The sequence below is a fragment of the Xiphophorus maculatus genome, chromosome 22 (assembly GCF_002775205.1).
Source record: "Xiphophorus maculatus strain JP 163 A chromosome 22, X_maculatus-5.0-male, whole genome shotgun sequence".
In the NCBI taxonomy this organism is placed as follows: Eukaryota; Metazoa; Chordata; class Actinopteri; order Cyprinodontiformes; family Poeciliidae; genus Xiphophorus; species Xiphophorus maculatus.
Window position 1 is genome coordinate 19,925,024 of NC_036464.1, and position 12,770 is coordinate 19,937,793.

General features: G+C 44.0%; 1 protein-coding gene across 1 annotated transcript in view; it reads right to left on the reverse strand.

The window, feature by feature from the left end:
- The window catches only part of pcnx2 (pecanex homolog 2), a 28,724-nt gene extending 17,300 nt beyond the window's left edge, over positions 1-11,424 (reverse strand). Inside the window, exons 1-14 of the mRNA XM_023327604.1 lie at positions 10,861-11,424; positions 8,004-8,206; positions 7,276-7,393; positions 7,143-7,179; positions 4,370-4,827; positions 4,065-4,262; positions 3,181-3,651; positions 2,935-3,106; positions 2,660-2,810; positions 2,444-2,586; positions 2,171-2,249; positions 1,053-1,188; positions 409-551; positions 95-248 (exon numbers count right to left, since the gene is read on the reverse strand). Coding sequence (XP_023183372.1) covers positions 95-248; positions 409-551; positions 1,053-1,188; positions 2,171-2,249; positions 2,444-2,586; positions 2,660-2,810; positions 2,935-3,106; positions 3,181-3,651; positions 4,065-4,262; positions 4,370-4,827; positions 7,143-7,179; positions 7,276-7,393; positions 8,004-8,206; positions 10,861-11,013 — 2,616 coding nt within the window. The 5' untranslated portion in view covers positions 11,014-11,424. The remainder of the gene's footprint in view (positions 1-94; positions 249-408; positions 552-1,052; positions 1,189-2,170; positions 2,250-2,443; positions 2,587-2,659; positions 2,811-2,934; positions 3,107-3,180; positions 3,652-4,064; positions 4,263-4,369; positions 4,828-7,142; positions 7,180-7,275; positions 7,394-8,003; positions 8,207-10,860) is intronic.
- Positions 11,425-12,770: the final 1,346 nt, after the last annotated feature.

Here is a 12,770-nt window from a genome sequence, read left to right on the forward strand (position 1 = left end):
TAAAGTATAGTTAAAATGCTTTATTAAAACTCCAATGTACAATCACAAACCTGCTCTGTAGGCTGACACACCTCCACCATATAGCCCTGTTTACCTTCAGCAAGGAGTACTGGCAGCTAGCGATGACCAGGCAGAACTGGAAGACCCAGAAGTCCTTGAAACATCCGTGGTTGAGAAGCACAAAACCCAAAAAGGAAACCAGGAAGGCCATGAAAACCGCTGCGACGTTCTCCAGAAAATCCTGGTTTCTTTCGGAAAACAGCACATGGAAAGGAAGAGGGACGGGTCACAGCAGTGGCGCCGATTGTCACAACTGACCAAAACAGGTTAAAGCACAAACACTGTCGCCTGTAGAGTCGAAATAGGAGTGTGTTATGTTTAAAGCGTGTGTCATGTTTTGGGAGTTACCTGTCCAAAAGCGCGAGCAGGGTCAGACGATCGTACAAAACACTGACCCATTTCCCGGGAAACAGCTGGAGTTTGTAATAAACCTTTCTAGTCGGCTTCTCCTGCGTGGACGTCTCCGAAGATTCATCCAAGGAGTCTTCCTCCTGCCACACAAAAAAATCATAAGCATGGACATATTTAGATCCTGCTTATCTTTTAATGAGGAACAACAGGAAGTGTCAGAATGTTCTAGATTGTGGATACAACATGTTTGTTTTTCATTTAGTGAAAATACTTAGGATTGGCAGAGCAGCCGGACAATGTTTACAAGCATTCTGGACAATTCTAGACTCAACTGGAAGGAAGGAAGGGAGGGAGGGAGGAAGGAAGGAAGGAAGGATGGAAGGAAGGAAGGAAGGAAGGAAGGAAGGAAGGAAGGAAGGAAGGAAGGAAGGAAGGAAGGAAGGAAGGAAGGAAGGAAGGAAGGAAGGAAGGAAGGAAGGAAGGAAGGAAGGAAGGAAGGAAGGAAGGAGCAAAGAAAAATGATACATCAGTTAATCACTTTGTAAAAGGAGAAAAGTGAGTAGATAAAATAACAGCAATAGATACTGTTACTTTTTATTTTCCTATAGTTTTAGTTAGTAATTGAAGAAGAAGATGAAGACCGGAAAGATCTCCGGGTGCGTCCTCCGTGGCCGCAGCCTGTGAGCGGGAATGATGCGTCGCTGGAAGGGGCAGTCGGTGTGAGCGCCCGCTGCGCCGTCCTGACACTCCGAGTTGGACGAAGTCGACAGCAGGTCGCTGAAGAACAAACAGATCACATTGTAACCGTGGTAACATGTAAAGACTGTTACAGAGAGCCATGCAGCGGACACGTGGAGGAAAGCGCTCAGATCACAGGAGACCAGAACAGAACGTTTGGGCCACAAGCCAAACACTACGAGTGGAGAAAAGTCCACACTGGATATCACCTTGAACACACCATCCCTACTGTTAATGGCAGGACAGGGATGTTGTAGAGTGCAAAAGATGTGAAACTGAGGCTCACTTTCCAACAGGTTAAAAAAAGCTCCATACATTCAGATCTACAATGTGTCCCAAATGTGGCGCCTGGGCCATCTGGAGCCCTCGTAATGATTTTGTGTGGTCTGTGGGTGTGATTCAAATCTCTTTTCAGTTTTGGTTTTTTTCACTTTTAAATATATCATTTTTCATTTCAGTGAAATATTCTGTTTCGTTTATTATTGAGCAGATTAAAAAATACATAATTTTTTTGCCTTTATTAGATTTTTTTTTTCTTAAAGAAAAAAGATATGGTTCTGTGGGCAACGAGTTCTCTGAATTTGACAATTTTGGCACGGGTGGCAAAAAGGTTGAATCCCAATGGCTGAGAATTAAGTCCAGACCTGAAGTAGATTATTTATCCATTAGCGAGACTTTAAAAATGACACCTAAGCCTCAGCCATTTTGAACAGAACAACAGGCAACAATATCGGACTCAATAAATGCACAATGTTGGTCCATCACATGAAATCCCAATTGAATACATTGAATTTTGTGGCTGTGGCACAACAAAATTTTAATGGTACGAATACGGCGCGGTGTAGAAGGTTGGAAAAAATGAAAAGCTAAACATCTCAAGACGACTTCAGGAAAACCAGGTGGAAGCGTTCGAGAACATGCAGGTGGAAATGCGTCACAACAACGAGGGAAGCTTGTGTCAGCAAAGGAGAAAACGGTGAGGAGAGCTTGGTGCATGGAGGGGAATCGGCGGCCTGCGTACCACATGTTGCCTGTAATGAGCTCTGCTCCCAGCGGCAGGTTGAGGGCTCTCTCTGCATACAGCTTCCGAGGTCTGTCTCCTGATCACACAAACACAGACACGTTCAGATCGTCCAGACGTCTTCCTGTCCAGATATGAGGTCACTGGTGAGTCATTTGGCTGAACACGTTGGAAAATGCTATTTAATCCGTTTCTGAAGCCGGCAATTAGATGTAAAATACACTGAATGCACGGATGTCAGTTTTACAGACAAAAACACTGTCCGGTTCTTACTGTGCACAGTGTGGAAGGTGTAGGCCTCTTCTTTACTGGTGGCTTCAGGTCTGCAGATGACCTGCAGCATGGAGCTCTCGGACTGGGAGGTTTGAGATGGGAGGGAGTCGTAGTCCGGATCCTTCTCTCTGTCCGTCTGCGGACTACGAGAGGAAAAACAAAGCTCTTTGTGTGAATCCGACTGGTATTTTTTGCTAACTTCACGAGCACGCCTACCTGTCAGGAGAGACGATAGGGATGGGTGTGGGTTTTATAGCTTGCGGTGGGTTCGTTGGGAGACTGGTGGGTGGTTTGGGTCGCTCTGATGTGTTGTCAGCGCTGGTGTCTGTTGCTGCTGGATCCGGCCCTAGAGCTGCACTCCGATTATCTGAATACAGGAGAGACAGAGATACCTGCTTTTGTTATTTTGCTTTTCTTTTCCACTGCAAGCACTAATGGGTTATAGCTGACAGTATAGCATGCAAGCTCTATCTTTGGTTTGATGGTTTAACCTTCTTCTTCACGGTCCACTTTCTGTTTGCTCTTCTTCTCCTCCTCTTCCTGTGCGCTCCCTCCTCTCATACTGAGGGAACCTAGCAAGGAAACAAACTCCAAGAAGTTGGACTCATTGGGAATCTGGCCTTCCTTTGCCTCCAGGTCGGATTTGGAGCTGGTCATCGTGGTCTGGTGAAAGGCAAAGCAGGTTTGAGTGTATTTCACAGATGGATGGCGTAGACAGAAGAGTCCATTTAACGTACTGTATTTTGTGAGCGGTCCGAAAGGAGGACGGCGTCTTTCCCGCTGTCCATGCTCAGGCCTCGGATGTGGGTCCTTCCTCCCGGCCCATAGCGGCCCACCATCGCAGGCAGACGCAGGAACCCCTGTGAGTCCGCGATCGGCTCCAGAGGGTCCGTGTCGTCTGGGTGAGAGCGGACGTCGACGCCAGACGAGCTGTTGTCATTGGTCAGCTGCGGGCTGGGCGTGCCGTCTTCGTTCATCAGCCCGCCCTGCTCCTGCTCCAGGTCCGGGCACTCCAGCGTGTTGGACTCCGAACTCATTGTCTCTCTGCATAGGTGAAACTCTTCGCTTTGGCTCGTGATCTGCTGCGGCTGTCTGGGTGTGGGCTCGTCCTCCGAGCCCGTCGCCTCCTCTCCCTTCTTCTCCTCCTCGGGGGAGTCGAAGGTGATGACAGGGATCTTGATGTGACATTCTCCCGCATCCTTCTGAGCCTTGCAGGGCACAAACAGGGACACATCTAGGTCAGGTGTACCATATTATTTACTTTGAGTCATATTCAAATGCTTTCAAATATCATCTCATGGCTCACTATTAAAAGGATGCAATGATCAATTCAGCATCAAAGAGATAAGTTTACTAACATTATTAAATCTATGACTGGTGCCTGGTGCACTAACTATAAAAAAAAAACAGTGAAACTAACAGGAAGGTGGAATAGCCACACCGTAAAAAGAGAAAAAATAATCCATAAAATTTATGGTAAAAAATGGTAAAACGCCAACATTTACAGTCTGCAACATCCATGGCCTTATAGAGAGAACTGATGCATGAGCGGGACGGACATGCCAGGATTCGAAGTCCGGGGTCTTCTTGTTGCTAGGAGACGGTTCCGCCTGCGTCGTACCTGAGCGTTCTCCAGCAGGCTCTGCTTGACGCTCTCCTCCAGCTGAGCTGCCGTCTGGGGGTCACAGCTCATGGTGATGATGATCTTCACCGTGTCGCTGTCGTCCAGATGGGCCGACTCCGGTCCGGGGCTGGAGTTATCAACCAGAACCACCTCGATCTCATCGGAACAGTACGCCTCCTCCTCTTCTAGCTCAGCCTAGAGAGCAGAACAGGAAAGCAGAGTGAACGTCTGAGTGAATAATGAGTTTTTTTTCTTTCCGCCCCACATCAAAAATCCTTAATATGACAACATGCAGAGCTCACCTGTGGAGGAGACTCTGCGATGTCTATGGACTCGCCCTGGTCATCCTTTGGAGTCCCCAGTGAGTTGTTGTTGGCATCCGAGTTCTCTTTTAGGTCCTCGCTGCCTTCCTCGCTCTCATCTTCACTTCCCTTTGAAGGCGGCAAACCTTCATCTGCAGCCTCGTCATCCTCCCTTTGTTCCCTTCTGTCCTGCTTTAAGTTTCTCTCTGGAGTCGTTTCCTCTCCTGACCGACTTCCTGTCGAAGATTTCTGAACGTCCCCTCCTTCTTCCGCAGCAGCTCTATTTTCAGTCACCTCTGCTTCCTCCCTTGCGGATCGTGACGGGGACCTCTGCTGGGCCTGCAGCAGCGGGGCGTCCTGATCCGGATTGGGGCTGGAGAAATCGTCGGGGGACAATTCAGCATCCAACCGAGGGTCTTCCCCCACGGCTTGGTCTGCCGCAGCGGCTTCGCCACGGCCTGAACAGAAAACACACCCTACTTAAACTTGAGCAGCACTCTGTAATCCTACAATTATTCACATAATTGAGAGGCTCTGATTTATCTTTAAGACCTATAAAAAGACAACAAAAGCTTTTTTTTAACTTTCAAGATGGATTGAAGATTAAACTGCCAAGATAAGACAGGAATTTGTCAAAAACTTCCCAAAAATAACAGAGCATACAAAAGCATCTGTCCTTTTTAAGAGAGAAATCATAACTCTACTTTTTTCCATTCTTTTTCACAGTTATTTTGGACCATATTCATTTTCTCCTATAAGATTATTCTTAAATAAAAAATTTGTTGAGTTCAACTTGACATTTTAAGGGACAAAATAAAACTTACCGTCATTTGTTCATTTATTCTCTCATATTTATTCATTTATAATAAACAGAAAGTAGCCGTAGAAAGCCTTTCTGGCTTGATCAATCAGTAATTATTGATATTTGCTCCAGAAGCAGCAGCAATGTGTGAGGAAGAGCAGCCTGCGTTACACAGCTCTGCACTTCAGGAGTTTCCTAACATTTACTTGAGTAAAAATGTGTATTTCCTCAGAATTGTTTTAGTTCCACTTTATTAATATTATCTTGAAGTAACACCACTCTTACCTGAGCACAGTTTCTGACTAGCCACCTCAAGTAACTTCAATGAAAGACAACCAAACACATTTAAGCTATGTCATATCTTCAAGGCATGTAAATAATTATTTATATACCTCAATGATACTGAAAATAATGCTTGTCTTCCCTCCAAGCCAACTTCTACTTTAAAGACTATTGCTGTCAGTAAGACCTAGTAGCCCGGCACACGGTGTGTTCAATGAACAAACAAAACGATCAGATTTTTCCGTTTTTGATCACCAGCTGTGACTCCGATCCACAGCTGATGTTTTGGTGCAGCTCAAACATCCATCCTTCCATCCATTTTCTGTTCACCCTTTATCCCTAATGGGGTCGGGAGGGTTGCTGGTGTCTATCTCCAGCTACGTTCCGGGCGAGAGGCGGGGCACACCCTGGACAGGTCGCCAGTCTGTCGCAGGGCAACACAAAGACATACAGGACAAACAACCATGCACACACACACTCACCCCTAGGGAGAATTTAGAGAGACCAATTAACCTAACAGTCATGTTTTTGGACTGTGGGAGGAAGCCGGAGAACCCGGAGAGAACCCACGCATGCACAGGGAGAACATGCAAACTCCATGCAGAAAGATCCCGGGCCGGGAATTGAACCCAGGACCTTCTTGCTGCAAGAGTGCTACCAACTGCGCCACTGTGCAGCCCCAGCTCAAACATTTTCTTTTAAATTTGATTTCAGAAAAGCTACAATCAGTTCATCCTCACAGGCTCCTTTAAATTGTCAGGCCTGCTTGCTATTATTAAGCTGAAAACTTGGTGTAGATTTAGTTTGCACACACAACCCACCGGATGTCGTTCGGTTCCAAAGCCACAATAAATTATCCTGGGATAAAATCAATGAACACCTAAATCAGTGTTTGTGCACCAAAAGACTTCGTCAAATGGGTTTTTCCCTCTTCTCTCTTCCATGCACTGACTTTTTCTTTTTTATTCTGGCGTTTATAAACCCATCCTCGGGTAAAGCAATACTTCCCAGACACATAAATCTTCCATGAAACACAGATTTGAAGGTATGATGACTGATATTGTTAGCAGAAACAAAACATTTTCTTCAAACACGTGGCCATCTGTTACAATGCGCCAGAGTTGTTTTTAATTTCCTTTTTTTTTTTCTCAACCAGCCAACCAGCTGACTGGGCTCTGTCTATTTGCCGGTGCATTAGGTCATAAATTTACTGGAAATTTAAAAGCAGCTGGGCCTGCTGGCAGGATAACTGGACAGCTTTTCTGTGTTTGTCTGAGGATAATTTACGACTGTGATGCGTTTTGCAGAAAAGGAAGTTGTGAAGCCGCATCGTCTGTGGAGCCACCCAGCGCATTAGGCAAGAGGGAGAAAGGCTGGATAGTATGCCATGCACACTTTGAAGCAAAGTTGGGGACCTTTGTGATGATGTGGGAGGGAGGAGGTTAATACTTTTTATGGATTTCAATAGTTAAAGATCATCCCTCGGTCAAAACTAAGTGCTTTTTTGTTCATTTTTATTGCAAGATCATGCTAATTCAGTCAAATATTACTTTAATTTAAGATTTTTCCACATCATTTTCCACACCGGGGGCTCCAAAAAATTCACCACAGTATATTTTATGTTTGACTTTAATTCCTGTAAGTGTTGCAGATCTGTGTGTTCAAACCCTAAAGAAAGATGGCCGCTACCTTCTGCAGATTTCCTCTCGTCTGACTTTGAGCAGTCCTGTACGGAGAACAGTTCACAAACAACAAGACAAGGTTGTAAAAAAAAAAAAAGGTCAACACGCCGGTGACTTCATCCATGTGCAGTCCATCTTACCACCCCGATTAGTCCCGGGTCGGTCTCCGTCTGCTTCAGCGTCACCTGGATCACCGGGCTGGGACGTTTGCGGGCCAGAGTTGTCATAGCGACGCTGTCGGGAAGCGTGCTGCTCTTTCTGCTCGGGGAAATCGGGAAGACGTGAGACAGTGAGGACTCGGGTGGAAGTTCATAAATCACTGCTTCACTTTTAGAGAAAATCATGCGAATGCTAAAACGGACAAATCAATGCTGAGGCTGAAGCTATTTGCGTCTTGGCTTGTTTCATCTCATCTCAATGCATCACACAGAGAAGGAGAAGAAGAAGAAGGAGTGGAAGAAGTGATGGATTTCCTTTTATAAGGCTCTGCTCAGAGAACGCACGTCTCAGCAAGACAGGCTGACCGAAAATCACTGAAATTAGTTCACACATTCTCCAAAGCTACGCTGAGGCTCTTGAGACAAAGTGAGGGAGTGTGTATTCCAGTCTTAAACACTCGATCATGAAGACAATTTGATTTGAAAGACAGATAGTACTGAGGAAAAATAAATAAATAAATGCAAACTGAGAATTAAAGGCTAAATGTATATTTTTGCGCATCATCTGAGGTTGAACCTCCTGGTGTAGGTTCTACATTCATCATCCGGACAGACCTGCAGCTTCAGCCACAGAGGCGATAGAAAGGCTGGATTGCTGAACAGGAATCTTGTGTTTTTCTACGACTTCCGACTGACCTCCCCATCCATACCTGATGCTCGCCGGCTGGCAGGAGTCCGAGGCGTTGCTCTTCTTCTCCTGGGCCTTGCTGAGGTCCGAGAGGCTGCTGCGGACCACCGCCTCGCCCTCGTCGAACATCAGGTGCAGCCGGTGGTTGGCCAGCTTGATGAGGACGAAGAAGACGGTGATGGAGGTGCAGTAGATGCTCAGGGCCATGGTGGTAGGAGGCAGGGCCTGCAAGAGAACGCAAGGAGATTTTTAAGACTTGAAGTTTATGCTGTGAAGATCAGGATGTGATAAAATATGGGCATGAGGGAATTATTGCAGTATATTTCTCTCACGGAGGTTGAAAGCTGAGGGCAAAAAAAAAGCGTGAATAGATGAGTCACGCTTTACTTAAAAGACTTCTGGCAGGCACACAATGGATGTCAGTACAGTGCCTTGCAAAAAATATGTATCATGTATTTTCTAACCATGAACATCAGTGTATTTGATTGGCATTTCATGCAATAGACCAGAAAACAGTGCCTGTGCTGTGCATTGGGATTCAGAAACCTTTTACCCTGACCAAGAAAATCTAACCAATTCTGTGTGATTTTATCTCAGTCTAAATCCAACTTCTCTGCGAATGCCTGCCAGCTTTGTTGGAGAGTATTCTTGAACAAACAGCCTCACAAAGCCCAAGGGTCACAGAAAGATCAGGGATACACTGTTGAAGTGAAGTTTAAATCAAAGATAGGTTTTAAAATAACAACCCGCAGGCTTTGATCATCTGCACAGATTCACGGTTCAGATGATCGAATCTGCTGACGGGGCAACTTTTAGCCGTACACTCAATAAATACGGGAGAGGAAGAAGAAGTAAGCAGTTGGTGAAGAGCTGCACAATTGATCAAATTGCAATCACTATCACAGGTTGAGTATGTGCAATACTCTAAAAGCAAAGGCTTCACTGGATGCGCCACTCTGAAGCAAATATTTTTTTAAATGACTGATTTTGTTAGTTTTGCTCAAGCAAAACTAGTAAAATTAACTGCAACAAACGAAGAGTATTTTTTAAGATGGTTCAAAGAAACATTTCTTCATCGTAGGGTCTGATATTTCAGGCGCCATGTGTTCAAATTATGTTTGCTAATAACAAATTTAGCTAATTTTAGGCAGACTTGCATTTTGCACTATGTGCACACCTAACATACAGCATCATATTTTGTTGACATTTTTTTTCTCACTTCAGAAAGTGAAACTTATATATCATATTATTACACATGAACTGAAATATGTCAAGCTTTTATTTCTCCAGTTTTGATTGTTATGGCTCATTATTTCATGTGGCCCATTAAAAAGGATATTGTAAACAGGAATGTCAGGATTCAGGAAAAAAATGTGCTCCTTTTTTCTCCTTGTCCCATGTAAGACTCTTCTGACATCTCTGGTTCAGGACTGGCTTGCCATTAGAAATGCAAAATTTGTACATCATAAGCAGGATTTGTCTCGGCCGGCTCCTTGTGAAGCTTCTTCAAGGTCTCGAATAGATTTTGCTCAACAATCCCCCCTGTTTGTAGTGCACCTTTTCCTACTGTACGTTTTCCTTCCACTGAACTTTCCATAAAAATGCTTGGATGGGGCACTCTGCGAGCAACCATGCTCACCCTACTTGTGGAGGGTGTCGATAAGTGTCTGCTGGACATTTGTCAGGTCAGCAGACTTCCCCATGGTGGTGTAGATGGTCACATGTTCAAAACAAAACATTTGTACATTAAAACCGCTACTCCAAAAGGGATATTATGTAATATTCAAATATTCTGAGACAGTGGACTTTGGGTTTTTGCTATCTGTAAGCCATAATCACAACTTTCACTTTCAGAAATTAGTGACAAAAACATATTGAACGTTTTCACAATATCCAAATTTTTGAGCCTGCATGACCAAGTGACCAAGATACTAAAACTCTAAAAAAAAAAAAAAAACAGAAAAAAAAAAGAAAGTTGACAGAAGTAATTTTTATTTTTGGTCACAAAAAGCTGCTCCAGCAGATTAGACCAAACTATTTAGCATCTGCACTGTAAAACATGATGGTGGCATGTTTAGTGCAACTGGATGTAAATTTCATAAACAGGGAAAGGACAAACCAGCGCTATGTTGCATCGAAGCATATTTTTGTGTAAGAATGGCTCTGTCAAAGTCCTGGCCGTCATCAAACACATCCTCTGTGGCAGGACTTCACAGTTAAAGTTGACAAATGCTCTCCGTTCAATCTGAGTGAGTTTAAGCTATTTAAAGCAGCCTGTGGATGTGCAGAGACAGGCAGCTAATATTAGAGCAGCTTGGATCTTACATGATATTGACTGCGCAGAGCCAAATGATACACTGTAGAATCGTTTAGTAATATAATGTCGTCAATCTGCAATTAATGGGGTGGCAGCACTCTTGGATGGTGCTGTACATATTTGTTATGAAACCAGTTCCATTTGTTTGAAATCAGAAAACAAAGGCAAATAACAGACAAATGCTTTTTTTTTTTTTTTTTTACAAAAGAATCCTAACTGATGGAGCCTGTGTAGCACTCATCATCATCATCATCATCATGAACACTGTTTTTTCATTGCTGTCAGATCCTGGAGCAGCCATGCGTTGCATGCAGGGAAAAACAGTGCGACATTGCCCGTTTTTTTTTTGTTTTTTTTTTTCCCCTCCACCCGCGATGCTCGCAATCTCTGGGCGCTGCAGCGAGCGACATCACGTACCTGCAGATCTGTCGGTTGTTTATCCAACGCGGAGTAAACGGGCGCATGAACACACTGCTACACACACACACACCGCTACACACACACACACCTCGCAGCAACCTTCGCGGCCTTGAACATCACGATCCGCTCACGAAAAGCTCACCAGATGCAGAGACAGGGGGAGCATCAGCAGGAATATCCACAGATAGAGGTGGCAGGAGTTGTTGAATTTGTTCTGGTCCGGGTCGTGGTACCAGCCGCCGGTCAGAGATGCCCACACTCCCTGGCGCAGCGTCTGCACAACGTGAGAGCCCATGTCTCCTCCTCTCCGCTCGGCTTTCTGGACGGACGGCGATGGGGACGACGATGCTGCAAGGCTACGACGAGATGATCTCCTCTAACGTGAGCTGCTGTCACTGCGCCTCCATGTTGGAGCGATGCAGCAGTCCTCCCGGAGCCCTCTCTCTCATCCTCGGTCTCTCTCGACGGGGTCCTCTCGTTTGTCCGCCGCTGCTTCCGCGGATCTCATCTTGACCCGCTCGGCTGTCCCCTTCCTCCCTCTCCTCCGCTCCTACAGATGCGTAGCGCTGACAGCCCCTTCCCTTCTTCTCTTTCTCCTCCCCTCTCCGTCGTTTCTATTATGATTCCCACCTCCGTTGCTCGGGATGCGAGGCGGTATGGCAGGACGTCGCGTCACATAATCAAACAGCATTCCTATCTACATTTTACAAGGCAACTGTTCGCATTCCTTTCTTGCCAAAATGGCGTTCTTATCAGTCAGAAGCTCAAGCGCATACCATGCATAAAAATATGAGATAACAATATTTATCTTATTATTTTGTGATAACAAACCTTTTCTTCTTGTGTGAGTGCTTAATTAAATCCTCGGTGTTTAAAACGCCATGCCGTTTCACTAAAAAGCACAATTTTAATAAACTTTAAAATTAATTTGATGGGCTTTTACACTGAAGCCAATGACTGTTTACATAGTAAATGGAGGTTGGAAGTGGCGAACCACTAATGGGTTTCCGGTGTGAAACAGAAGTAGGAACATAAACATTTCCATTGTACAGGAGTATCATCGGTGGTGCACCGCCTCCAGCTAATGATCATTAGCTATAGTGTTAACAATTGCTAAAGGCAAAGGTAGCAATGGTTTGGATGTTTATTAAATAGATTTTGCATAAAATATTATGGCATTTTTTTTACACAGACCAAAGAAATGTATATTTTGGGGGACTATGTCAATTAGTTTCTGCCTCTGCCGCAATTAATCTGGATTTATACCAAATAAGTTGGCGTTGTAGTGCCTGATAACACATTAAATTCGGAGGCCGTAGAAACATAAGACAAGTGCCTTACACTGAGAATGATTACTAAATGGGAAGACTTGGAATTTGCTTTCTAAGTAAAATAAAAAAATACAGCCTTGAGGGGAAAATTTGCAGTAACACTACTGTTGCTATTCTGACAACTGAAATATAAATATAAAAATAAATACAAATCAAAGTAGCTTTGGATATTTTTCATTTCATAAGAGAATTCAGTTTTCTGTAAGCAACGAGAACAATCGAAATTTAATGTGTGCCAACGAAATATTAAAGTGTGACCTTTTTTTTGGCAGTGATATATAATTAAGGAGATATACTTTGTGTATTTTAATTTAGGTGATTTTCATGGAATTAGCTAAACTTATATTTAAAAACATAGATTTTTTTAATAGCCTTGCAATTGTCAACTTCCCAAAATAATGGCCAGAATACTTTTTTGCCAAAAGGGTTCCCCCCCTTCCTTTTCTTCCTTGCTTAAAACATCTCTTGGCAAGAAAGGAATGGCAATTTAGGACTTTTATTGTTTTAAGACGGTGACAATATGCAAAAAGAGCCTGCCATAATCTCACCCCACAAGCGGTTTTAATGGAGAAATCATACCTTCAGTTAAATCACATAATGCATACCATACCATACCAAGCAAGCATGCTTTGATATGTATAGATGTGGATGCAATAGTTAAGCATAAAGTGTTGAAATTTAATATATATTAATACATTAAATATGCATTCAAATGTATGTG